This window comes from Fundulus heteroclitus, unplaced genomic scaffold (genome assembly GCF_011125445.2).
Source record: "Fundulus heteroclitus isolate FHET01 unplaced genomic scaffold, MU-UCD_Fhet_4.1 scaffold_72, whole genome shotgun sequence".
In the NCBI taxonomy this organism is placed as follows: Eukaryota; Metazoa; Chordata; class Actinopteri; order Cyprinodontiformes; family Fundulidae; genus Fundulus; species Fundulus heteroclitus.
This window is the reverse complement of record NW_023397165.1, coordinates 1,326,779-1,354,721: the sequence shown is the minus strand read 5'-3', so window position 1 is coordinate 1,354,721 and position 27,943 is coordinate 1,326,779. Positions and strand designations below refer to the sequence as shown.

Genomic DNA, 27,943 nt, shown 5'->3' with positions numbered 1-27,943 from the left:
TATAATAAGATGTGTTAAACTTAAAAAGGACACCATTAGATCTCTCAACATCGACGGAAAGGGGCTGTTGAGCTGAGGAGAAGGTGGACCACAGACGTACCCGGGGAAGGGAACCAACACCTCCTCCTGCCAGTCCTCCGTCTCCTCACTCTCGCTGTCTCCCAGCGCGCTGTCTGAGCTCTCGTTGCGGGGAATTTCCCAGTCGTTGATGGAGGCCGCCTGGCACTTTTGGTCCTTGTTGCTGTCTTTTCCGTCCTGACGGAGGAGGACGCACAGCCTTGGGTCTTTGTCCCGCTCTGCAGGACAGCTTCTGCAGCAGCAGGTGTCAGAGGAGTCTGTAGAACTACACCGGCACCTCCTCTGAACAACAGAAGATGTGCCCCCCTTCCTGCCAGAGCCCAGCGATACGTCCAAACCCGGACTGCTCGGTGCGCTTTGACAACTGGGATCCCCCAGTTCATGATGTGGAGGAATCCCAGAAGGATTCAGTAAATGTTTGTGCATGTTGTCCATAGACGTGTCCTGGTCGTCTATAGTCCTCGCCTCCAAAGGGTTCTCTGAATTAAAGTACTCGTTGCAATAGTCCGCACAGCTGCTGCTCCACTGGGGAATCTTGCTGGACACCCGCTGCAGAGCTTGAGTTGCCTTGGTCTGATTGGTTTGGTCCTCAGCTGCACCGGCGTTGATGGTCTTTGAATGCGCTCCTCTCAGCAGATGCTTGTGTTTTTTATACTCCACCTCCATCTTCCGTCTGCGACTCTCTGTGTCCGACTCAGGAGACATGGAGTCTCCGATAAGGAAAGTCACTTTGGTGGCTGGCTCTTCGTCCTCGGCCAAAGCCATTGGTCCTGTCACAGTGTTTGCAGGTAATCCAGGTACTGGCATCGCTTCAGTAGACGGCTTATCAGGCGGCTTCTTCGCCATGTTCATCCCCGAAGGCCAAAGAACCTGCATTTTGGTGGCCTGGCTATCCGTCTCAGCCCGTTCACAGTCTACGGTGACAGGAGAGACGGACGAACCTAATGCAGGCTCTGGTAAGGACGAATCGACTAGATCTAGGTCACCCTGGGTCTCTGCCTCCAGCACACAGCCCTGCTTCCTGGCAGAGGCTGAGCCAAGCCGCACCAACATTTCCACCGGGATCTCGGACACCGGAGCGCCGCTTGGGTCCCTTTGTTCTGCCACCTCTGCAGTCCTAACCTGAGAGATGGTGTCCTCACTGGGCCGCGACTGAAGAACACTACTCCTGGAGCCTTGACTCACATTGCTGACCTCATCCTCTCCTTCTTCCTCGTCATCTTCTTTGGGTGGTTCGCAGGAGCTGTGCTCCACCTCCATGTCAGTGTAGGTGCTGCTCTGGAGGCTGTTGTCTGAACGGTAGCTGCTGTCCTCCGCCTCAGTCTGCTGGCAGTGGGCCCCTTGGGACAGGTAGTCCCCACTAGGTTTATGGACGGTAACCAGGACGTAGTCGGACTCTTCCACCTCCCCTTTTCTAAGCGAGGTGGTGATAAGCGAGCCAGGCATTACAATAGCTTCGTCCTCAGCGCTGTCCAGCATGTGGGTCTCCAGCAGCTCTGAGCAGCGGATGAAGTATGTGAGAACATACAGAAGCCTCTGGACCAGGTCCTGTCTGCGCCCGACCACCACTGTTCTTGACAGCCGCACCGGAGACCCTATGGCCCCGTATAAGTCCCCTACAAAGGGAGAGAGTTTGAAAAAAAGAGAAACAGGATCAGTGTTTATGTCAACTGAAACACATTTACGTTCATTTCAAGACAACATGAAGAATTCTCATCCCACAGCTTGTTTAGGCTAATTCAAGCAGGACCGTTGCACCCTGCTAATGAGATTAGATCCAGATTAGGGCTGGACGATAATTCAATAACAATATATATCGATCGATAGGCGTATATCGTTGATAGAAAAAAAAAAAAAAAAGAGTCAATAAAACGTTCAATAGAATAACAGTTTTCCTTCCTTTTTGCATTCCAGCCTATCATGTAGGTTAATATTAGTCGTTACATCCTCCCAGCCAATTACAAATGGAGATCCAGGAACGCTCCGCCCCCTTCAAAGAGTTCCGAGAGCACGCTTTCTTTTTTAAAAACTTGCAGAGTTGTTTTGGTAAAAACTTGGTTGAATAAAGGGTTGAGTATTAATTCAGTGTTTGTGTGTTCTGTATCCAAAACTAGGTTGCTAAGTAGCAGCATAAAACGGCCAAGGCTGGACTTAAAATATACGTTTTGAATTTGTTGATAATTCTCGATATTGATCAATATGATTTCTATTTTATGAATATGCTTTTTTTCCTATATCGTCGAGCCCTCATCCAGATCCATTCAGTTCTCAAACAGCTCATATCATCACCCTAAACTCAAAGCTTCCTGGTCTGCTCTGATAGAAAACCAGTTTTTTTTCTAGCCTTACTCTGCAGTGCTCCAGATCTCAGCATGTTTATAAAATCTGCTTTGGTAGCTATATTACCCTATAATGTCTCCAGTGTATCCCTTTTGGAGTTGAACCATGCAATGCGTTGTCCTGTGTGTCACTTAAAGTACTTGATCTTTTCTCTTTTTTTTTTCTTAAGATTGAAATTTGGTTGTCTGGTCTGCAGTTTCTGCAGCTGAGCAGTAGGGGTCAGCATTAACGAGCATTCAAACTGCTTTAATGTCCTGTAATCCTCAGAGATGAATTACCTCCCAGATGCATCTATAAATCATCTATGGCTCAAAGAAATTATGGATTTTTCAAAGTCAAGAACAAATTGCTTCACCGCAAACAAGAATCTCCTACATGAATTATTAACAACTTCAGAAAGACTCCCGACTTCCACATATTATAGCTACACAACTGGATGATAAAAACTTCATTCTAAAATTGCAGATTTATCTTACTTTTACTTTTAGCGTTAACATAAAATATTCCTACACACAAACTGTTCCAGAGGGTCTTTATCAACGTTTCGTGTAGGGAAGATCGTCTCGTTTCAACTCGTCTTCGTGCCGTAATTATTAACAGTCATGTTAGTCAAAATAAAGTGAAAACTGAATTTCTGTTTCCCCTCTTTTCTACAAGAGCTTTGACGGAAGAAAATACCCTCTCTCCAGGAGTGTGTGAAGGTGTGTGTGTGTGTGTGTGTGTGTGTACTTGTTCTTGTAGCTGAGTGAGAACATTTGTACGTACCAGTCAAAAGGGGACTTTGATGTAAAGTGAGGACCATTTTTCTAGTTCTCACTTTTTTGGGTGGGCTAGGGTGGGTTTAGGACTAAGGGGTGAATTAGGTTTAGGAACGTACCGGTAATGTTTAGCTTTAGGGTTAGGGAGGAAAATGAATGGAAGTCAATGCAAGGTGCTCACTGTGCATTTAAAACCCGGATGTGTGTGTGTGTGTGTGTGTGTGTGTGTGTGTGTGTGTGTGTGGGTATATGAGAAAGTCTCACCAAGCTGTGCCCAAAGAGGGTTGTAGGGATGCGTCTTTGCCAGCATGTCCACGCTCTGGGAGGAGTGCTTCTCCAGGAAGATCTTTATAGGAGGCTGCCCATTGGGCATAACGGTGGGCACCCAGGCCAAATGATTGGTCAGGATGGCTGTTAATAATGCAGGAAGGAACCTGGAAAACAGGATACAAGCGTGGTCAGGACAGAGAGCTGACCTTATTTGGTAACCAAATTTCCTGCCACTACACGGAAATCCATGAGCGGACGTTTCCTTTCAGAACAAGCCACTTGACAGAAAGTGTTGCAAAGCTCGCATAGGCAGAAACACTCACATGAACACACTCAATTCTCATGATTCACTTCTCATTTCTCACCACGAGAGCCTAGTTCCCTTCCTGTCTCATGACTCAAAGCAATAAAGGAAGCCCAGTTCCATCACGTGCCAGAACAAAGCCATGACCCACATCAGTCAGAGCTAAATGACCGGATCCCTCAAAGAAGACATGATGTGATACAGCAGGACCACAGGTTCCCATGTAGTCAGCAGCAGAGAGTCGTAGCTGGGAGTTGGTCAGACCAACCAGTAGCGATGGAAACTTAAGTCATACTTGTTAGGAAACAAACAGCCACCTAGGAGATGCAGCTTCCATTTTAAAAAACTATAGTTAACGAGTCTGTGGAGGTTTACAGTGTCAGTTTAGCCTAACAGGACAGCACTGAAACAAATTCACTAACAAGGGCTTGTTGACAGTGTCAATCCTTTTAAACAGGGAATAAATTCATCTATCAGAGTGTAAAAGCTGCCAAACTTTCCCTTGATTGGTTCTGTTTGGTGACCTGGAGGTCAAACGCTGACTAAGCAGATGTTTCTTTAAAGCTAAGATTTCCCACCATCTTTGGTCTACAAAAGAATCCCCCAACATGGAATTGTGTTTTTCCTCTTTTATGCGTTATGGTCCTTAGGACAGAAAAATAAAAACATTTTTAAAGCAATTCCTGCATAAATGCTTCTCGTTCTGTTTTGTCTGTCAGCAACGATGGCTGGAAACAGATAAACGGATACGTGAAAGCAACGGCAATTCATTTTAATTTGATTTTAATCAATTTAGTTGTTCTGCTGAGTTCTATTTAAACCTTTTATTGAGAAGGTCAAATGCTCATGTGTGCAACTGTTATCCATACTGCACCGGTCTTTGCAGTTGTGTGTCGTTCACAGTAAATTGCCTTGCATGATATATTTAAAGTTAAATTAAAAAAAAAAAGGTTAACAGGTAAGGTCGACCGATGTTTTGAAAAAGCTGAAATTTCAAAATTACTGAAATTCTGAACCATACGGATCCTTTCTATGAGCAAAAGTGACAGATTGAGCAGATAAGATTATTGAATGATGCCCCTGGCTGCAAAATGTAGTTGCAACTTCTGTTAAAAAGCATGTAGTTACATTAAGATCAGACAGGCGCCAGCATTTAAAGAGTCGTGTTAATTTGAAAAAAAACAAACAAAAAACAACAACAAATCAACTGCACTGAATATGTTCAACAAACGCCCTGCTACCGATTCATGCGTGTACAATTAGCAGCAGTTTGATGAGGCTTTGTAACTGTGACAATACGGAGTCTGAGACTGGCAGGGATTCTTTTCAATTCAGTATTTTTTGTTTGTTAGAATAAGGCTGAAGCTGTCACAGTGTGAGTAGGAGGGAGAGCGCTATTAGGCTTCAAGTTCTGTTGGGAAGAGAATGAACAGTGTGTGTGTGGAGCTGCATGTATTTCTCTGATAACAGGCTGGACACTAAAGTAACAAAACTGATTAGGAAATGTGATTATGAAACATTTCTAAAACGGGCCGTTTTTGTTGCCGTTTCAGAGGGGATTTTAATCACTGTTTCTTTTACTGTAGCTTTGTTATTTGTGCTTAGATTCTCCAATATCTGAGAGTCAAAGCACCTGAGAAAAAGGAAGCAGGTGTGACTAAAAGGAGACACTCAACTGGTTTTTGGAGGCCTGGTCCATCAGTAAGGCGAACTCCCTCATGAAGTGGCCGCAGAGCTGGTTCTTCTCCGACGCTCCGGACATCATGGTCAACCAGACGGGCTCGGCCACGCGGGGCATTTTGTAGAGGTCACAGATGGTCATCCTGGAGACAAGGTATGGCAAGGGAGGGATGGAGAGGGGGGAGAGAGAGAGAGAAAACAGACACATTATTGTCTCTCATTGAAAACAAAGGAGATCTTAGTTCACAGAGCTTCACTGTCTGCACTGAGGCTATGGGAGACCCTCACTGTGTGTTTGTCACAGTGCAACGAACTCGCCTGCTCTCTCGGGCAATGCGCGCGCAAACACACACCTCTGTCTACTGGAATGAGCGCTTTATGTGTGCGTGCATGCATTGTGTATCTGTATGTTGCTCAGCTCTTGGGCATCTGTCCATTGAGAACAAGTTGAGTTCTCCATGGAACGTGGGGCGTTGGCGAGCGCGTCTCGGCCTGGGGCCAAGCTTTCACACAGGGGCTAAAGGGAATCTCTGAACCCTGAGCAAAGGGGGGGAAAAAGCTTGAAAATGCTAATCCCGCCCGCTCTCTTCTGAGCTTAAAATACTTTAGCTCAGTGTAACAAAAGGTAATCAGCAGCTATCAACACCGGTGATCAGACACGTGTTGTCAAAGTGCTGATGATAAGCGCTGGAAATGATTTTGCGCAATTGATCCCGCCTTGCTGGAAGCTTCTGGAGATCTGTGGCGGTAAACAAAGTTGACTCCTGACTTCTAGAGACGCCAGTGAAATGAGAGCAGCAGATAAGCTGGGAGAAAACCCAGGTGTCAAACAGCCAAAGTGGCCTTCGCTACAGGCCCTGCGCTCAAATTATTTTAGGAAGAAATTATACTTCTATTTACATTTACAGGAAATTATGAAAAAAAAGTAATTAATTGGATTACAGATGCTAACATGGTTGTAATACAGGCTGAGTGAGGTTACCTTAACCTTTCCTCAAAGATAAGGTTCTATTGGTGACTTTCGATGATATAAAAAAAGTCCAATAAGTTTATTTTTTAACCAACCTCCCTTTAATAAAACCAAACAACAAATAAAAATAATAGCCATTTTAGAATAAACTAATATCTGAACTGAGTTTAGCTTTCAGAATTACGCGATGACAACAAGGGAGCAGCAGAAAAACCAGGAGAAACAAGCTCCTCACATCCAAAACACGTCTCCAGCCTTTCTGTACGCCCCCAGGGCAGCAGAGACTACACGTCAGTGTCAGCATCAAATGACCCAATAATGTGTCACACATTCCTGAGTTATGAACAGCTTCACATACCCTCAGCCCCTGTTGACCCCTTTCCGTCTGTTGTGTACTTGTGCTGTGACTGTTTGCAATTGTGTGGAGGTCTGAGACTAAAGCCAGCGCTACATGAGTAGGGAACTCTAGTTTCAATATCCCTGATGCAGCTGTTCAGGTGGACTTAAAAAGAACCGGGCTCAGACTGACGTACCAGGCTGGAAGGCGGGATTCTTATTACCTCACTATGGAGGTCAACATTTCTGAGCAGATTCCGTTTGGTCCCCAAATGTCTTTTCCAAAGTACAAAAACTAGCAGTGAAAGTTATAAAAAAAAAAATAATACTCAAAATAAAGCTGTTCCCCATTTTTCATGTGCAATTTTAGGTCTTTAGAAATTCCTTGAAAATGTATTTAGAAAATTTCCTACTTATTGTGGCTCAACTTTGACACTCCTTCAACTTTGTTGTTCATTCGTATAAAGTGACAAGATTGATGTTTTAAATAAACAGCAATAAGGATTAACGTTATTAATCGGCAAAACAAAAAAAATATTGCATAATGAGGCTAAAAAAACAAAGATGAAGACTTTTTGATGATGGAATGACGTTTAAAGTCTGGAGTATGAAAAGTATGCTCATGTTTTTTTTTTTTTTTTTTTTATACCATACTTTTCCAAACACAGACAATTCTTAACGATTATTCAATTTGTTTAAAATGCGTAGGAACCAGGAAGGTCTGATCGGCCCGGCTAACGAGTCCAGACCCGCGTTCTTGGGTGTTGGTACAGAAGTGCCACCTGTGTTGGTCTAAATACAAGAGCTGACACTACCACTGTTGGCTGGTGTGACTTTTATGCACACATGCCTCTGCTAAGAGCGCAGCTTATCTTCGCCAGCATGTGTGCGTGTCCGCCCTCCTACGACGTCAACGCCACATCAGCATCAGGGGCAGGAATTTCTTCCAGTTTCCTTCTTTAATGTTCCATGAAGTCAAAGCCCCTTAATGGCAAAGGTGTCCCCCCCCACCCCCCCAAGTCTGGAGGTGAAATTTTATAGATTTTTTTTCGAGTCCAGGGCACAAGTGTTCCTCCTGCTGGAACTTAGCATTTACTATTCTGGTGCTTGCTTGTGACTAGATTCTGGGGAAGCTAGGGTTGCCACTCGGGCAGCTTGGGTTGCTAGTGCCAGGTGTCAACCGCCACATGACCGCAGCAATGTGGAGACCTCATACAGGGAGCTGCCAGCATGCGTGTAGCAAATGAAAGTACTGTAATGCCACAGACAGGGGTGTTCTTGAACAAACACTGAATTGTGTGTTTTATGAAAACCAAACAAACATTCACGGAACAGTGGCAGCACGTCCGACACGTACGAAGATGCACATACGCACCTTTGCAGCCTGATTTGTCTGGCTGCCAAATTAAACGTCACCACAAATAAAGTCTATAAGCTTTCTTGGAACTGACGTTTCACACATGTCTAAATAAAAACAAGCTCTTTAACCACTGGCATCATCACCCGTCCTACATCAAGGTAACACTGTTATCAATCACTGCTTGGTGACCTCAGGTAGGGAAGAACATGCAGTAACTTTTTAGAATGTGTTTGTGGTTCACATCGTTAGTTTAAAAAAATATTATAGGACCAAAATAGCCAACTAAGTCTTAAAGGTGAATATTTAACGATGATTACTTGGAGACTTTTCTTCTGACATTTATCATATTTTTCAGACTATAAGGCGCACTAAAAATCCTTAAATTTTCTCAAGAATTGATTGTGCGCCTTATATGTTATTACTTATATGATTAATGACCATTGTGCTTACTGACTGATTTTATGTGGTGTCATAAATCAAAAATCTGTCAAAATGTGTAAGTACGACTTTGGTAAGCAACGAAGCCGCTCCACTCAATGGATATTTGGAGCATTACGGTACACTGTGTTACAACCTGATTGGACCCCTCAGCTGTCTACAAGACTGCCTGACTGTAATAACTCAACTAGAAGTTCATTGATGTAAGAAAGCCCCGCCCTGAGTACACGCTAGTAAGTTAATTCAATATAAATGTTACGTCTATTTTGACCTTCTGTTAGAAACAGGGCAGTGTAGTCCAACTACTCTGTCCTCCCGGCAGAGATGGATAGCTCTCCCTCTCAGGAGAGAGCGGTGTACGGGGGAGGGGTGGAGTAATTCTACACACTTAGGAATAATATTTAATGCGCCTTATAATCCGGTGCGGCTTATATGTGGACAAAGACACACATTGACACGATAACTCACAGTGTGCTTTATAATCCTGTGTGCCCTATGGTCGAAGAATACGGTACTTAATTGAAGGTTTAAACGTGCAATCTGAATAAAAGGGAAATCTAAGAGCAATATTGTAAAGACAGTGCAGCAGAAAACAAAGCCAAAAGTTGCTGAAGAGAGATGAAGGATCTCAAACTCTGGCATAAATGCATAACATAATAGCCACACAACAAAAAAAAAAAGCAGTAAGAGCAAAGCCTACAGCTTCCATTTCAGTTCATAAGCCTAAGATTTATATAGAAATTTAACCAGTGAGGTGGAAAAAAAGTCAGAAAAAAAAAAAAAGTAGTCAAGAGCAATACCATGACAACCTAACAACAACCTAACAAATGTACCTGCATTAAATCGTGGCAACAAAAAATAAATATAAACTGAGTGATTTAGACTGAAAAAAGAACCACTGAGTCTATTAATGCAGAAAACTTTTTTTTTTTTAGTTTCCAGACTTTGCATGATGACAGGTTTCTGGCATGTATTTGTTAGAAAAATGCTGTACGTATGGGAGAAAAATAAGAAAATAATTCCAGGGTCAAAGTGAGAGAATGTGAGCTGATGCCGCACCTGAACTCGTTGAGCCCGTCGACCATTCGGCTGTAAGCCAGAGCTTTCTGACTGGCATCTGTTGACCGCCGACTTATCTTCATGGCCTTGAGAGTAACACAACACAACACACGTGTACTTTTATTATTGGCACCGACATTTTTAACTGAGAAATTTGTGGGGGAATAGGTGTGGGAAGAAATAAGAAAAAGTGGGATGGAGGATAAACTGAATGAATATTTAGAATCACAAATGGAATAGAAAACACAAGCATGGCTGTAAATTGTCATTTGAACAGGCAATCTGTCAGCCTTGCATATAAAAATTAGACATATGAAGGTATAAGACAAAAAGCAGTTTGATTTAATTAGAGACAGGCCACACATGTGCTTAAATGTACCTGCTCAATGGCACTCTTTAGCTTGTTCATGTGGCTTTCAAACAGCGGGAAGTGGGAGAAGAAGAAATCTTGGAAGCGGCTGTTTTCTTCAGGGTTTGGCGACAGCGTGAAAATGACTCCAATGGCAATCTTCTTCTTCCGCATCACCCCAAGGCTCTGACCTCCGCTCTCATCGGACATGTTGAAGCTCTCTTCCACTGACCTAAGCAGAGTAGAGTTCACAGAGAGTCGGCTTCAGACAACAAGAAGAAGTAAATCTGAAAATGTGAATCTAAAAGCTGCTACTTTTACTGTTTTAGTGATTTCTCTTTCATAAAACCTCACATGACTATTTTAAAAGACCCCCAAAGTCAAGTGGACTTAAAGTACTATCGCAGATAAACAAAACAAATTCAGGCCGCGGTTAAAGAGTTTAAAATACTTAGACTTTCCATTTCTAGCCGGTTTTAGTGCTGCAGCTAGTAAACAAGATGCTCTGGTGCTGGCAGACTGGAGAGACTGACAGCTGCGTTTACATTAACAGGCCAACGCAGCATCCTGTCTAGTCACAGGACTGTGTGATTGTGAGCGGTCATTAGCGCATAGCAGTAGAGTTTGTCATTCCCCCAGCTGCCTGCTGGATACAGAGGAAGTCTTTGCAGGATAAACTTTATAAACGGCAGGCAGCGGCCCTGAGCAGACAGCAGAGGTAGCGGCACATCGGCGTTTTAGGAGAAAGAGTCGATTTTAAGAGCCGGGAAAGTTATTTCTCTCTGGGTTTAATATTTTAGGTTGTTTGAACATGTTGATTACAGCTGAATGATGAGCTCGTCACCAACAGAAATAATTATTTGGGAGGATCAAAGTTCAAAGGGGTAAAATATGAAAATATTCATCAGCTCTTTGTTGTCAGATTTAGTGACATATCAGCAACACAGTCTTCACAATGGTAATACAGGGATTATAAGCATTTTAAATGAATATGTAAAAAAATAAAAAAATAAATCAAAACTTGATGTGTTGGTACCTTGAAAAAACAAAAAGGGAACTGAAAATCTGAGAGCAGCTAATTTCATAACAGCAGGACCTTTAGCACAACTTTTAAATGTAATATTTGTTAGGCTTTCATTTCTATTTATTTACTATTCTGATTTTATTATCATCATCTAAAAATATGGACTTTTTTATTATTCAAGAACAAGCTCCATATTCTTATATTCTTCTATATGGAGTTGTCTTTGGCATCACTTTAGATTCAAAGTTTTATTTTACTTTATTTTAATTAACAGATCTTATGGCTTTATTGAATCCCTGGATTTAGTATTTATGTTTTCAAGAAACTGACGTATTTATTTCCTTTTTTCCCCAGTATGATTGCATTTCTTCTGCTCCTCATCCTCTATGGACAGGGATCAGAAACGTGTTGAATCCTGCATTTAAAGGCTGTCGTCAAGCAGATGCAGTTGCATGTACGCGTCTCACCATCGAGGGAAGACGCCGTTCTCCAGGCTGGTGGTTTGACTGCGGAGCCATCGGCGCTGGTAGCTGGACGCGCAGCTGCTGGTCAACGAGGAGCCGGGGGACGGGAAGGGAGTGATCAACAGGCTGCTCAGGGAGGCTGTCGGGACACGACGAGGCACGGGAACGAGAGAAGAGAGATAAACGGACACAGATCAGGAGGGAAGGAATGGAGTAGGAGATCAACGGAGGAGAAGAGAGAATGGATACGGAGAATGGTGGGTCACAAAAGTAAAAAGGACAATTGTGAGTCAGACCGCAAGCATGTAGGGTTAGTCATTCACAGTGACACATAGATCCTACACAGTTCTGGAGAAACTGAAGTTTGTCCACAACTTCTCCAGAACAGAAGTTGATGAGACGAAAATAAACTACACGGGACAAAGAAAAAGAAGTAATGGAATCTGCAATCGGTGAACAGCTTTCATTACCATTGTTATTATCTGTATTATCATCATCCTTATTATTTCTACTTATTACTATTCAATATTTAGATCATTCATTATAAAAAGAATAATGAGCAGCAAACAAGGAAAAATAACATAAAAGAAGCTATTATAGAGATCAAATAATATGGCGATGGCAAGCTGCAGCAAATGAGCTGGGAACCAAACTTGTCTTAATAATCCAACACATTGTACGCTGCTGATCACAGAGTTATTTACAACCCAGGCAGCCGAAGACGGCGATCGATGATCACACGAGCCACATAGATGGCGTGTGATCTTGTGTAAAATAAATGAGAAGCCGCCCCATGAGACGGACAAATCAACCACGGTTGAAAGAGGACGAACAGGAGGAGATGGCGTCCTGCTGATGGACAGGTATGTCTGACTGCATCTGTGTCAGAGTTGGATAAAGAACCCTCCAACCCGAGAGCAGCGGGGGTGGCGGCCAGATGGAAAACGAAGATGACAGAACGCGGCTCGATTTAGAAGTTCATTTACTAGAAGCCGTTTTTTAGAGCGGCTATATTTATTCATCTGCATGTGACTTGTGTTTGAGCATGAGGCCTAATACCAGTCGTGCCAAGTGGACATTATGTTTGTAGAGAGGGAGGAGGTGGGGCAGTTTCCACAGGACAAGTTACCAACTCCCTGCAGGGGTCTTTTCCCCAGCGGATCCCCCTTTTTTCCCCTCCACGGTTTCCTCTTTGTTAAAAATAGATTGTTTTCTTTTTGTATTTAAAAAAATCTGTTTTAATAATTGGTTTCAACCTGGCTTTCTCACTCACAACACATGGAGGACGCATTCGTGAAGGCATAGTATGCAAGGGTTCACGTGAAGCAAAATTTACATCAAAGTAAAATTGCTACTGAACGCCACATGTAAAAAACAAAACAAAAAAAATAAAAATACTGCCGGTTTCGTAACTTAGTCTGGCGACCTTGATCAGTGAAGTTAAAACAAGTCGACCACATTTGACACAGGAAATGCTTGGGGGGGGGGGGAGGGGACAAAAACAAAACGCTCATTTGCTGCGTAACGCACATTCTGGGAAGTTCACACTAAAACAAAAGACTGACATTATTTTTAGAGCCCTATCGTGGACTTGACAGGGAAAAGGTGATGTAAACAGAGGGAAGATGTTCTTGCTCCCATTCACTCTTTCATCCTCTCATTAAGCACCATTCAAACCTCATCCGTGAGGCTGAAGGCTGTTGAGATTGTAGGTCAATCCAGGCTTTTCTTGATAAGTCTCATTAACGTACCTGATCTGGCAATGCCACTGTCCCTCTCGTCATGTGGCCCTCGGCCAGGCATGTCCATTGGGTGACTGTGGCCTAGAGGAAAGAAGGAGAAGGTGGGGGGAGGAGGGGAAGATAGTTTGCGTTAGATGACAAAGTTGGAAAAAAAATACATAAAAGCACTCAGCTGTGATTAGAATTGGAGATCACAAACGCCGAAGATGCTTTTACAACAATAACATCCCATGTTCAAGCGACGGCAAGAGCTAACTCCGCTACAAAAAGGGTGGTTGCAGATGACTCGCAGGGTTTTGCAACTCAATGTGAGGAAGTGTCCCAAAAAACATAAATAAAGCAAGGAACAACTGTTGTAACAGGCTGATGGCGATCAGTCCTCTGTCACCATCGACAGAAACCGATATTGCTTCTGAAAGACCTTTTTCACAACAAAGTCAGCCTTTAGACATACTTTCGACAAAAACCATGAGGGAACGCATAAAAATAAGAACACTTCAGTGTTTCCTCTCACAGGCAGGGGTGTGAAACCACAAACACAACGTGAATGAAAGAGCTACAGAGCATGCCCACGTGGGTAGACACGATGGCGGAGGGGCTGGCTCCCCACTTTACAGTCTTATTAACTCACTGTGAAAAATGAAGGAGGGTTTTAACCACTGGTGCTAGACCCAAATAAGCCGTCTGAACTGAACCAATGAGAGCGCTGCATGTGATATTTAGTCCATATTGCTGCACCGTGTAACAGGAATCGGCTCAGCCTCAAATTCATTTAGCAGTGTGGCAAAACGCTCAACACAATGAGACAAATGGAGAAACAACTGGGGGGAGCCTAAAGATCAATAATGTAATGCATTAAAACCAAAAGTTACCAACATATTCATAGAAAACAGCAAAGTTCTGTATTTTTATTTGTAACAATGTGACTCAAAATAACCGACGTGTGTATTACTTTTCTATTAAAACGGTAGAACTAGGTCAAAGTGGCTCGCATCACTGAAACTATCGTGAGCTAAATGTGTTTGGGAAAAGCTCAGACCTTTGGAAGTGAGGGCTTTTATACGGAAAGGTTAGAAGTAGTTAGGGTCTCACTTGCAGCAGTTCAATTTCTTTGTTGCGCCCCAGAGGCTAAAGCTAACAGCTAATCCGAGAAGGTCCAAGAGTCCAAAGGTCTGCTTTTTTAAAGCGACTCAAACCCTAAAAATGTGAGAGGTTTAAGAAAACACCAAGTTATGGACCTTTTAACTATTGTGACAAAAACAGAAGTCCAGTCCTCAGGGGATGGGGTCCTTGAACTTCTAGGTCTCTGCTTTAACACATCTGACTCAGTCTTAAATAATTAGCTCAAGTAGAACTTTGTCGAGGTTCACAACCAGCTGAGGAGGCAATTTAGACATTTGAATCAGGTGTGAAGGACCAGGAAGACATCTAAAACTTGCCCGACACGGGTCATTGAGGACAAAACCACATCGGTTAAGTAGAGAGAAGTCAATCAGAGGGAAAACAGCGTTTCTGCCAGCTCCACTATGTTCAATTTAAGACAGTTTAAGACAATTATGGTTTAAATTCACGACCTACATTAATTAGGACAAATCATTGAATGTCTCAGTTAGTGACATATTTAACTTGTGCAATAGAATAAGCAAGTTAAATGCAATTGGCTAAACTTACAATGGCATTTTCAAGCTCTGTAACTCTAATACCCGTACAACTAGGTTACTTCACTTAAACACCTTACGGTACATGGAAAGCTGCATAATAGTTACTGACGATGGGTTTTAGCTAACCACTGAAATTCGGGCTATCAGGGCAAACCTCATTAAATATGCACTTAAATAACCACTGAATACATCACCACCATCACCTAGACCCCCACACAGAGCCACAGACCAGCAATCTGAACGCAGTCCTGGATCTGTTCGTTTTATTGCTCAATCCATGGGTTTTATTCCTTTTTGTTGTCTAAATGTTTATCACATTGTATATGTTTGTGTTGTTGCCTATCCTTTTGTACAAGTCGATACAATTATGGATTATGTATTTTTTCCATGTTTAATTGTGCAAAAGTTACCTTTGCCTAAATATATTTATGCGGTTCAGTGTGGTTTAGGTTTTTTTTTTTTTATTATGGGAAGCACCCTATTTTTAGTTGTACCCTAGTGTACATTGACATGACAGTCAAGTTTATTGTATTCTACTCCATTATAAAGAAACATGACTAACACAAAAAGAACATTATGATTTGACTGCCTAAACATACTGTTTTAAGCGAGTTTAAGCAGCAGCATTCTTTGGCAGGTCTAAGGTTACATTTCTGGGGATTAATTTCCTTTGCTTGTCATTTTATGACTGCGCCACACCCAGCTAGAGCTACCAGTGGATTTCTTAAAAAAGAAAAACACAAAGTTTAGATTCAAATGATTAAATAATGGCTTTTTATGATTTTCAAGGCCTCGCAGAAATCCTGGTCATATTTGTTTAACAGCACTCGTTCACTTATCACGATTAAAAAATGTTAACCAGAACACTGTTTGAATGGGTTTTGTGTCTTCAGGCTATTCTAAGGTACTTACATTTTTTAATGTAACAGTACAGGCAGACAACAGGGTAATAATAATAACTGAATCTAGTTTTTTTTTCTCTCAAATAACCAAACAAAGAAATATCCAAACAACCTGAATTTATAGTAATTGAAGACGTCTAGAGAGGAGTCTACTGCACAGAGGATTAACAGCTTAAAATCTTTCAACAGAACCTCACTTGAAAAACCCTAAACTATCCCTTGTAAACCGATATCTTTTTTTCCCTCTGAATCACAGGAGAGAGAAAAATAAATAAATAAAAATCGAAAAAAATACAATAATTCAAAGTATAACTGCTGAAGAAACAATGCAGACAAAAACAAGTATGATTACAATATGTGTAATCACAAAGGTCTAACATAATTCAGGAACAGGCGAGTCAGTGATAGGTGTGGCAGATTTTCTGCTGCCTTTTCAAGGATTTATAAAGAAGGTAGAACTGTCTTGTGTTTAACAACATGGATAACAGAAGGAATATCCCTAGATTAAGCATGCTTTGGCAATTTTCACAAGCTTGCTTTTCACAAGCTTGTTTTTAAGGAAAACAGGAAAGATAAAATGCAATTGCCCAGTTCAACTGAAGTCTAAAAGCATTACGGATAGCGTCCAAGCGAGTGGGTGAATGACAGAAGAAAGAGGAAGAGAAGACACAGTAAAGTGTTGACTAACACTACAGTAACCAACAGCCACGAGCCCACCATGCATTTAATAAGTCTGCAATGCACCTGGTCAGAAATAACTGGCTGCACTGCAAAAACAGAACCAAAAATAATTACAATTTTCTTAAAATGAGTATATTTGTCCTTGATTTAAGCAGGAAAATAAGATTATCTGCCAATGGAAAGAGTATTTTTACCCCTAAAATAAGATAATTAGATATAATGCACTTGAAATAAGTTGATGGAGATGAGTTCTTCCTATTTTAAGTGCAAAAATCTTATTCCATTGGCAGATTATATTATTTACCTACTCAAATAAAGCACAAATACACTAATTTCAAGAAGATTTTAACTTGTTTTTGCAATGTAATGTTTTTACAATGTCTGAGTGAAACTTTGGCAGCAGAACATCTCGTACTGGAAGCTGTAGAAGACATCCGAAGCCAAACATTTCTTTTAGACGGCAATTTAACAATCAACTAGAATCTTTTTGGAAGATTAAGTGTTAACATCAGCCTTATTCAGCCCCTTTAGAAATGTTTATTTTTTTCTGCCTAAATTAGGTGACCCAGGTTCTTTGCAGGCGTGCTGTATTATGGCATGCTGCGACTACTTTTAGCACGTCTATTTGCAGGAGTAACCACGCATGCACGGACACCCAAAGTCACATCCTGAACAACCGCCACTACTCCCAACTACAGCCTTCACGCACACATGCACCTGGCACACGGCATTCGTGGCCAGTTTGGAGCGCCAACCTGAAAAGAAAGATGCGCTCTTGATGAGGCGCAGCGGGCCCTGTTCAGAGAAGGCCCGTCGAGGGCTGCAGAGCTGAGAAAATCCTGTGCAGCACAAACAAAAAAAAAAAAACATGGAGGGGAAATAAAAAAAAAAAAAAAAAAAGAGAGAGAGGAAGAACAGACAGACATGAACCACGATTAGTAAATGGATAAGGAGGAAAGCCGGTAGTGTCCAATTGACCGACCGTCTAGTTAGTTAGATTTTTAGCCTGGAAATAAACAGATAATAGTCTGTTAGACAACTGGACAAACAAGAGAGCTGGTATCATTCACAGAAAACACAGCTTTCTCTTTAAGTCAATGTTATTGTCAATCAGGGAATAAAACTGCATATTTAGTGTTTTCTGTGAGGATGAGAAAAAAAAGAAATATGCAAAGGATAGAAGATGCCCAAATTCTTTTAAGAAATTCTCTTATACGTCCTTTCTTACAGGAGCATTTCCGACCTATGATCGACTCAGAGTTTCACAACCAGCAACGACGAGTACAGAGATCAAAGATTCAGGACGGCACTAAAAGCATTAACGATGTTTGATGGAAAGGTGACTCAACCGTTTGGCTCAGAAATCACGTGCTCGCAAAGACTGCCAAGACAGTTTCCAACAAGCTGACTGGAAACCTAAGAAGCAACTGCTGGCAGAGTCGTTCTGGCAGGATCTGTATGCGGATTGGAAAACTAAATGGTCTTAAAAGTGAGACAACACCTGCTAGAAACCAAACCGCTCGGCTTGAGTCACGTTAACTAACAAAAGGAAACATCCCAGTTGCAGAAAGCTTCACGGCTTTCATGTTTTACAACGCTGAAAGTATCTGTGTGCAGTGAGGCGTGAAATACTAGCCCAGAAATGTGCGTGTAAATGGCGAAGTAGAATAATTAGTGGACTAAATAAATTGCTTTAGTTTTGTCTAACTCTGGTTACCTATGCTCCCTAAAAGACTGCTGGGCCCAATGTGTTGATCTGGCTTCAAGGTGTTGCTTTCTGGTCCAATGAACTCTAGGCTGTCCTGTAACCTGCGGAAAACAAGGGAAATAAAAAATAAATAAAAGAATTGGGACATGAAATAGTAATTTAACGTTTCGTGTTCTACCAACCACTAAGAGAAACTTGCCATTATAACAGACTGACAATAGATGAAACAATAAGCAAATGTTTTTTTTGTTTACTGATGTGACTGCCATGGTAGTCACAGTGGGACGGGTGTGTGCTTACGTGTTGAGACTGCCGTACACACTGCCTCCTGTCCTGGCGGTGAAGACCTTACTCAGCATTAGCTGAGGCGGCGATCTGATATGACGATAGCGCCGGGACAAAGATCATCAATATGTTACCTTGGTAATATACACGCACGTGTATCTATCATTGTTATCCTTCATACGTCTGTTTGTACCCAAAAGTGTTTATTCTTTATTTTATTTCATTTAAATGTTCGGTAACAAAAACTTAACTGGTATTAGAATTTTTTTTTTTTAGGAAATTTTACAGTTAGGCTAGTCTGAAAATAAATAAAATAAGCCACATAAAATCTTTTGTCTCCTGCCTAAATTAGCCAAAAATAATGGAACTTTTTTTTTTTTCCCAAACTTTGACATCAGAATCTCTCATAGGACCAAAACTCAAATGCAGAAATCTATTGTTTTCCTACCTGATCTGATGGATTTTGAGAGTTGAGCCTTTGTAGCTCATGGCCACAGAGCCGAACATCATCTCCCCCAGCATCGCTACATCAGACGAACACCTCGAACCCTGAAAAGGGATGCCATCATTTAATACCTCCACTCTTACTAAACTAAAAGGTTCAAAGGCATTCACAGGTTATGGTAATAACTGCACTGCTGTTGTTTTTTATGTATTCCAAGCTCCGCATACCGTTATTACAAGATGCTAAAGACTGTTTAAAATCTCAAATATGTAGTTATTTCGTGTTTTTAAATAACCTTAAAATTGCTCTCACACATGCAGCATAATGTAGTAAATTTGGTCTCAATGCAAATTAGGTCATGTTGGCAGGATGGTTAGAAAAAGATAAATTAAAAGGTTTTAGAAAGTAACAGATACTGGAAGTCAGCAGGAAAAAAAAGCTAAATCCAGAAGGGTGCGTCTCCATTTTTATGCAAATCTAAGACTGAAAACGTTACCTGAAAACGGTGGCCCTGCTCCTTGGAGTCCCTTTCAGAAGTGCATGAAGAGGAGCTGTCTAGGGAACTGCTGCTGCCTCGTGTTGCACGGCAGCATTTGGCAAACCTGTTCACCTGGGCATCGGTGCTCTGTGAGTTTCAAATGATAACAAAAGAAATGCTAATTTAGCAAGTAGACTGGGATGAAAGCAAGCTCATCTGACCTAAAGGATTGGGCCTAAAGTTGATTTAGAGACTTTGGACAAAACAAAGACAACAAAAAAACAAAATGACACACTATAACTGTTAGATATCAGTCAAAAAGCACATAAAACTTAAAATGGCCACTGTAGTTACATGATTCATATAATTTATTGCATTTTTACTGAAAATCATATATACCAACAATGACAAAAAATAAACTAAAGACAATTATTTTGCTTCAGAATGACAGAAATATTAAGGTAAAATGTAAACAAAGTCAAACTGTGTTGGTAAAAACCAAAGAAAGCTAATCTACAGGCACCTGGCTTAACAACTAACTAGCAGCAATGTGAGCCCAATCAGCCTGAGTCATGTGCCTGCTTAGCTTGGCAGCCTGTTCAGGAGGAATGCATTTGGGAGGGAGAGGGCGTGTGTGAAAGCAGACATGCGTGTGTGTGCGTGTACATTTCAGCTCCGCTGCAACCAGAGTCGGGGCCCATGTGAAAACAGAGCGAATGAGAGGGAAAGCAAGCAGATGGTGGAAAAGATAAAAGCTGCTCCAACTACTGCGACCAAAAGAAATTGTGCAATCTACCCCCCCGATCAGTTTTCTGAGCTTTTGCAGCCCATCAACGCCTACATGTTAGTGAAGCTGTAATGACTGAGGGGGAGCTGCTGTTGGAGTATGCACTCGGGTGTGTGTGCGTGTCTGCTGCAGTGCAGCGTGAGCCGTGTGAGGTGTATACAGAGTCCAGCAGCATGTGACTGGCAGTCATATGACTCTCTGAGAACTCGTGACAGAGCAGCGCTGCAATCACTCCGACTCTCGCCAGCTCCACATCCTTCTTCAATTCCTGTTGGTGTGTTTCCCTTCTTAATGCACAACTATTTAAATGTCCTGCTAACTTGTATCAAAGATGTCCTTCAGGAAAATATGGTGTTTATTATAGAGTCCCTGTTAAGCCTTCCATGCCTGCTCTTTCTCTCCATTACTTCATCTACTGTCCCTCCATTTCCGTACCCGTGTTGCAAGTTGAGCTGCTGGCGCAGCCAAATCAACCCTTCCAGAAATAAACAAACAAACCAAAAACAGTCATCTGATAGAACTCAAGTTGCTGGCAAAGTTTTAAAACTGCACAATGCATCGACTACTGACAGCAACTCAACCAATACAAGCACTAATGTGTCAAAATAACCCTTGCAGCATTTCTGGCAGATTCATATATTTTAATTTGATGCCAGCACTATTTCAATGATCTGCCTGCAAAAACACAGGAGAATAATCTGAGTAAAACTTCGTGGCTGGCTGTAAGTTGCAGAAAACCAGCACCAAACTGTGGGCCAACAAAGTTGGGGAAGGTGATAAGGCGCTTGATCTGGTGAGACAAGTTGCAGCAATACAGGGGGGACACGGAAGAGAACGTGCAAACCACAGGGGAAGGAGATAAAGTGTTGGCATCTGACAGAAAATTACTGACGTTACAGAGGAGTGAAGAAAAGGAGTGAAGCCGTATGAAACATCTGAAACAAGCTAGAGCGACCCAGTTCTCTCAAAGAAAGAAAAGAAGACTTAGTGAAGAACACTACCATTTTAACATGGATGAGAGGCAGACAGCAATTTATTAAGAAAAAAAAATGTAACTAGGAGAGAAAGCAGAACAGACAATAACTCCATAATTAAAAAAACAAAACAAATTAAAGCTACTAGGCATCAAAATATATAGAGAAAAAAAAACAACAAAAACAGGCCGATATTGGAGGGAGGAAGAAAAAACAAACAAACAGTGGATGACACACACGTCATGTGAGGATGAAAGTATGCTGCTTACACACATGCTGTCAGCTGATTCTATTATTATTGGAGCTAGGAGAACCAGAACAAACCGGTAAGATTCAGATGGGAAGACACTGAAGGGTAACAACCAATATTGTGCATATTATTCTATACAGGGGTGTAGCATGTCGCCATTAGCACAAACAAGAGAGGTCACAGAGCCGCTGGTTGGAAAACACATTTAAAAAAAAAAAACCTACTGGACATGCATGATAATTGTACAAAGTGCACTTATACACAAGCGCACAAAACGTTTGACAAATTGATAAGATCTGCCTTGAAGGACATGCCCTCAAAAACCGATCACAAGACTTCAGCTGCTTGAAATAAGTGAAAAAGGCAGCCTGCTATACTGGTTTTAGTCATCTGATGTCAGGCATGCCCTGAGAAACTGGTTGGTGACCAGAAGACGCGATTCTCAGCTTGGCTCGCCCTGACGGGTGACTGGCTCTACAGAAACCAAGTAAATAAGTCTGATCTTTTCCCCCATCCATGACTGCAGCATAACAAACGCTACCCTGACAACAGCCTTCAGTCCTGATGCTGTTACTGAGTGAAGAACGCCTAATGTTAGTAATTTTCAGTGTCGGCGAGGTGTTTAAAGGAGGAGGCGCAGAGGCATAAGGAGCTATCTGAGAGAAAACTGTTTTCCTTTGAGAAGAAAAACAGGGAGGCTGGCTAGAAAAGCTCATCGGTTTGATCTTTTTTTAGCTTTCAACCGCCGAAACAGAAGATGCTGGATTTGAAATGACGACAGATTGTGTCAATTACCTGGAGAATAAAGATCCTCACTTTAAGTCCCAGATTTCCGACAGCTATCCAGTAATGCTGTGCTAATTGGTAATATAATATAAAGAAGACAGTTTAACATGTCACACCTAATCCTGCAGTCTTTGCTTTGAAATAATAGTAAAATGCTGTTTTATAGGGACGAGTCTCTCTCACAGCAGGGTCACGTCACCTGCGCTTCAGATACAAGTAATGTAATAAGTGGGTGCAAATAAAAAGGAAAATATTTTGAATGCTCTTATATGTCATAGTAGAGCAACAGTGCCCAAAAACCTACCGTATATTATGGACCATAAGGCGCACCATCAATTTGTGAGAAAAGTTAAGGATTTCAAGTGCGCCTTATATTCCAAAATATACGGTAATCTGCACGTCCAAGCTTTACAACAAGATAAGAAATCTACCACAAATGTGTGATCAGCGCATCAAGATTTGATGTTAATACAATTAATCTAAATTGGAAAAACGGCTATCACTCTGAGCCAGAACTGTATAACTAAATATTTCAATAAAAATGAAAAAATAAGCCTTATTTATAAACAAAAAGCACCTTAAAAATTTTCCTTGCACTCAGTCCTACTGCATATACTCACAGTGAGCAACTTTTAAAATCCTAAGGCACTTCTCACAGTATGGAGTCCTGTTAGGTGTGAGTTTGCTGAATTAGGACCCGTGACTATTTTCTGCTTGGGGTAAATCCTCTGCTCATTTTCTTGTTCTGCATCAGCTATTTAAGTTTGTAGTTACCCACCTCCACTTATGTTTCAATTAAATTTAAACAGCAAAAGGAGAGTCAAAGCTTTGCATTGGCTAGCAATTATGACCAAGTACCGTCACTGGAGCACATAAAGCTGGGCCTGTGGAAGGTGCTGGACAGAAACAAAGCAAACATGTGACTCACGGCAATCGGGGTTTCCTCCGTGCCCCTTTTCTTGGCATTGGAGTCAAAGAGGACGTTTCTGCCGCGCCTCTCACAGTCCTGGTACACGATGAGTCTGATCTGACCGGGCTCCAGCTGGGGAAGCGGCCAGCTAAACGGACCGATTGATGGATACAGGAACGAGAGACCAAAAGGAAAATGGCCAAGGAAGATGAAGATTGGAAACAAGAGGAGGAAAAATGGGGAGGGGGAGAAAAATGGTAAAAAATAATTAGCAGTTATAAACCTAAAACCATGTGCAGGTAAGGAAGGTGAAACTGTCTAATAAAGAGAAAAATCTCACATTTATTTTGACCAAGAACTGCAAACAGCTCAATAAGGACAATATAATACTGATTTGACAACGCTACACTTAAACCCACGCTCCATAGTGTCAAACTCTGGAACAATAATATAAAAGGTGTTGCATTTCACAATTTGTTTTCCAATAATAAAATTATATCAAATTATAAAATGACATAAAACATTAAAGAAAAAACCCCAAAAATATCTCCACACTAGGTTAAAAATAAATAAAACTCTACGCCGTGAGCTACGGTTGCTCAATAGATCACCATCGCAGTATTAGTGTGTGCAACATTCACATGACAAAGGACGGTTTGGAGGGCAACAATTGTTGGCCAATATACTCCGAATGTTACAAACTTCTGTTTTTACACACTAAAGTAAAAGTTTAGCCAGTTAGTCTCATGGCAGGACACAGATGCCATCAGCTCAAAATGTGAAAGGCTTAAACAGACAGCAAAGAAGAACATAGCCTAATACCGCAGCTGATACAGTCACTGCAATATTTACCACTGCAAGATGTTCTGATATAAAGCAGCCCAAAGCTGTGCATTCATTTAAATATTATGGTACAGATGGAAGTAAATAAGTTCGGTTACCTTCTGTTGAGGCAGAAAGTGTACCGTGACCTGGGTGACTGAGAATCTCCACAGATGTGAAGCATGTGGGCAAATGTAAATATGGGGCACTTACACCCTGGTAATAAACACCGTTTAAGCTGCCATCTTTTGCACCGGGCATGGCAGACACAGCAGAATCCGTGCCACAGCTGCCTCTCGTCCATGTCATGCCTCAGCCTGCGGGGGGGTTGACAAAGAGCACTAAAACCTGCTCCCACAACACCATCACACATCTACTCATTAAAAAAAAAAACACGTGGGCATGCTAAATCTTTGTTTTACACATTGTTGCATGATTAAAGTATGAGCCATTACCGCTTGCCTACACTTGCATCAGGAAAATCTCCGTCATTAATTGGTCTCTTCAAGGCTCGGGGCTGTTATTCACGGCTAAAACTGCAGAGTGACTTCCAGTCATGGGATCAGAGTCACTGACCAGCTGAGTGAAAGAAAACCTTGTGATACATTCAGATTTGCTAATGCAAGCAGATATCTGGTGAATAAAGTCTTTATTCGAAAGGTTGCTGACAAGACACGCCGACTTCCTCGGTCCACGTTTAAAGAGCGGCATAAACACGAACCACAGGGCTTTCCACAACTTTAAATCTATTTGCTCGCCTAATCAATAATAATAATAATAACAATAATAAAAACAATAGCTATTGCTGGTATTACCACACCATGTGGCGTTTACAAATTAGTGGATATTGGTGGCCCTTCGGTGAACTCTGGGAGACCCCTGTGACCTGAATGATTTACTATGAGCTATAAAGATGACTGGCGATTGGTCTAAGTGGTGATAGTCACTCGTTTATCTTTTACAGCGGACACAGAGCTGGACCTAAATATAGTGTAATGACTGGAGGTAGCGACTGTCTCTAAACACAACTGTTAAAAGCACGTCGGCTGAAAGGGGAAGGGTAGCAAAGGAAGAATTATTTTCACCGGCTCGACGGGCAAAAGTTCACGCATGGCAGTGTTTGGCGGCCTGTTGATGCGGGTTTGAAAGCTCGTGGCAGTGGGTCTGTGTGCATCATTCCCATACATGTCAACCCTGTTTACCAAACAATGGTGTCCGGCTAGCACACACCATCGGAGGCCGAGCGATCTAGTCGTACATTTTAGAACATCTTTTGCCGCACCATTTTTCTATCCACACGTAAACATTGAACAAAAGTTTAAAACTAACATCATCTGTTCGCACTGATTCAAAGCAAAACAAAAAAACTGTAAGAGCGTCTTTTCAGCCAGCTGACAGGCCGTGTGCAGCAACAGGCGGGGGAGGGGCAACGTGCTGTAATCCCATTCCACACACCTGGAGAAAGCTCCAGACACTCAGAAGCCTGTTCAGAAGGAACGGACACTGTGGGAGTCACATGACGGACGGTCGCCGAGCTTATACTGCCAATCATAAACAACACTTTCAGGATTTGTTGTGAATACAACAGGCTGACATCTGTGCCTTCTGCAGCCGCGTTGCCCTGGGTGGCTAGAAATAAGACCGCCGTTTGTTTAGGAGGCTCCAAATGGTGCTTGTGCGTCTAACCTGACTGACCGCTAATGTTTGGCCACTTTGGGAAAACACAAAGCCACTTTCAGTTTTCTTTTTTTTGGTGTGTATCCGAGGGAAGGCCTGACCTCTCACCTAGTCTGGTGCTTATTGTGTGATGTCAACGCTGGCCAGTTTACATAATGCATGGTATGGGGCAGAGTCAGTATAGAGCTCATACACTTTAGTGTAAGAGTACTTGGGCCGTGGTTTAAGTCTACAATAGGCATGCTATCAGATGTTCTACTGCTGCCATAAAGCTTGTATGGGCTGATCAGGACGACGTTTCCTTTATGAACAAAAACACTAAATATTACTTTTGGTTTAAAAAGATGCAAACTACTCTTCAGAATTCAAATACAAGAATACAAAACAAACGGTTTCAATATCATGATTAGAATAATGGGTCTGCCCAAACCGAACAAGAACAAGAAATTACTTAACTACGTTTTTTCGGCTGATGCCACCTCTCAGTTTTCTTTGAGCACTGACCTTTCAATTCAATTGTTTTTTTTTTTTTATGCGTTTTTACAAAGGACTGTGACCCAAAAGAGAAAAACATCTTAAAAGGTTCTTTGATAGCTATAGTGAGTTTTGAACCCTACAGAAAATGATCTATGTATAAAAGTGACTCTAACCTTTATTTACCTGGTTTCTATGCTGATTCAAGCTGAGATCCAATCAACAGCAAATTGACAAATTCCAATCTCTGGCTGATTGATTTAGCTTCTCAGTCTTTTTCTTTCAACCAACAAACCAAAAATAAATGTTTAATTTTTTTTAAACAATTCACAATAAAAGTCCATCATTCCCTTATGTTATTTGAATCAACATAGATGATTATGTTCTCTTCTAAATGCATACAGGAAATGGATCACTCTGTTACAGGGACTCAACTAAACCATCAACTATTCAACAAGAGTAGCTCCGGCAGCGCAAACTGCCCACTGAAATTCAAATTTTAAATCTAGCACAACGTCTGACGAAGGCAGAAACCTCTGAAAGAAAACGCGGAGGAGGAAGTACACATCAGTGACCGTGTGACAGTCACAGCACTGACAGAGCAGAGAGGGGAGTCATTCATAAAAGCAGCACATGACTTCAGGACTGTTGCATTCTTGTGCTCGTCTAACCGCGATTAGTTAAACCTGTTCTGACTCAAAGTTTCACAGGGAGACAGGTAAATAAAGAAGGTATTTATTTCCTGGAGACACCGCTTAATTAAAAACGGCCCCATCTACTCTGTTAAATCCTAAAATTCAAAGCTAAAAACAAAGCAGCCTTATTTGAATTATTCATCGTCTTTCTAAGAAACTTGTATCAAGTGCGACTTTAACAAAGTACAACTCCCCAACCCAAACGTATAAGCTATAAGTTCAAAAGGCACGCTTTCCTACGGTCCTCCTAACCCACATGATGGAGACTGAAAGCCGACCACCTGGAAGGCTGAGGCTGCAAACAAGCCCTCTGACAAAAAGAAACTAAATCGAACGCATGCAAACCTTGCTTCAACACTCCACAAGCACAACCATGCCCCCTCGGATGCACGTAAGCCAGGTTAAACATTACCCGCTCCTACCTGAGCATCATCGCGACTCTGCCGGTCTTTCCCCGGCCCTCTCCCACTCTCTTTTTCTCCCGTCTCTCTCCTCTCTGCTTCTCCTCTGCCAGCCAAAGCGGGGTCTAAGAATAGCGGTGGACTAAATTCACACAACAACATGAGACTATCAGGTGATCAGAGCAACACTGTGTGCGCTGGACAGTACAGAGGCAGCAAACGGCAGCGAGCCTGGACTGCTGACGGCCAGCAAAGCGCCGTGATAAGACAGTGACAGGGGGGGGGGGGGGATTTGTTTGTGTATTGTTTTCCTAATCTGACTCTTTTTGTTCCTCACCCGCTGATGTTTCCTCTTCCCCTTTTTCTGTCTTTATCCAATAAATGCAAATGTGCAATTACTGGTTCTTAGCTAAATCTTAAAAAATACAGAGAGATAGAAAGACCTCGTGATGGTCCTGAGTTTTAATTTAATGCTAAAAAAAAAAAAAAAAAAACATTGGAATTATTTGTAAGAGCTGACTTAGAAGGTGTGGAATCGCCCGACTTTACCTTTGACACGTTTGAAATGTGTAAATGATAATAAACCATTTTGCAGTTGGCCATCTAATTCTCAAAGTCTTCAGGTACATATCCAAACTGCTGTCAGTTTTATGAATAATTTAAAAAAGAAAAAAACATTTTCTTTAAAACATTCCTCTTAAACTCCACATCTGGTGCAGAAATAAAAAGACTTGGACAATAAAACTGTATAATAAAGCAGCGATGCATGTTTTAAAGCTTCTTTTACATTCTGTCTGATGTGCAGACCGGATCCAAGTGTCTTTTCAATTAGCCG

The 27,943-nt window shown here is 41.8% G+C and overlaps 1 protein-coding gene across 4 annotated transcripts in view; it reads right to left on the bottom strand.

Moving 5' to 3' along the window:
* fnip1 (folliculin interacting protein 1) overlaps positions 1 to 27,943 on the bottom strand; it is a 40,861-nt gene that overhangs the window by 3,803 nt on the left and 9,115 nt on the right. Inside the window, exons 1-14 of one of the 4 annotated variants that reach the window (XM_012879432.3) lie at positions 27,130 to 27,239; positions 23,058 to 23,187; positions 19,351 to 19,479; positions 18,858 to 18,958; positions 18,425 to 18,499; positions 18,134 to 18,225; positions 17,172 to 17,255; positions 13,182 to 13,253; positions 11,434 to 11,569; positions 9,973 to 10,174; positions 9,594 to 9,679; positions 5,427 to 5,573; positions 3,441 to 3,610; positions 101 to 1,694 (exon numbers count right to left, since the gene is read on the bottom strand). In XM_012879432.3, the coding sequence (XP_012734886.2) occupies positions 101 to 1,694; positions 3,441 to 3,610; positions 5,427 to 5,573; positions 9,594 to 9,679; positions 9,973 to 10,174; positions 11,434 to 11,569; positions 13,182 to 13,253; positions 17,172 to 17,255; positions 18,134 to 18,225; positions 18,425 to 18,499; positions 18,858 to 18,958; positions 19,351 to 19,479; positions 23,058 to 23,187; positions 27,130 to 27,140 (3,029 nt within the window). In that variant the 5' untranslated portion in view covers positions 27,141 to 27,239. Of the gene's footprint in view, positions 1 to 100; positions 1,695 to 3,440; positions 3,611 to 5,426; positions 5,574 to 9,593; positions 9,680 to 9,972; positions 10,175 to 11,433; positions 11,570 to 13,181; positions 13,254 to 17,171; positions 17,256 to 18,133; positions 18,226 to 18,424; positions 18,500 to 18,857; positions 18,959 to 19,350; positions 19,480 to 23,057; positions 23,188 to 23,980; positions 24,222 to 27,129; positions 27,240 to 27,943 lie in introns of those variants that run through there. The other 3 variants (XM_036134020.1, XM_012879431.3, XM_036134021.1) reach the window with 3 other exon arrangements.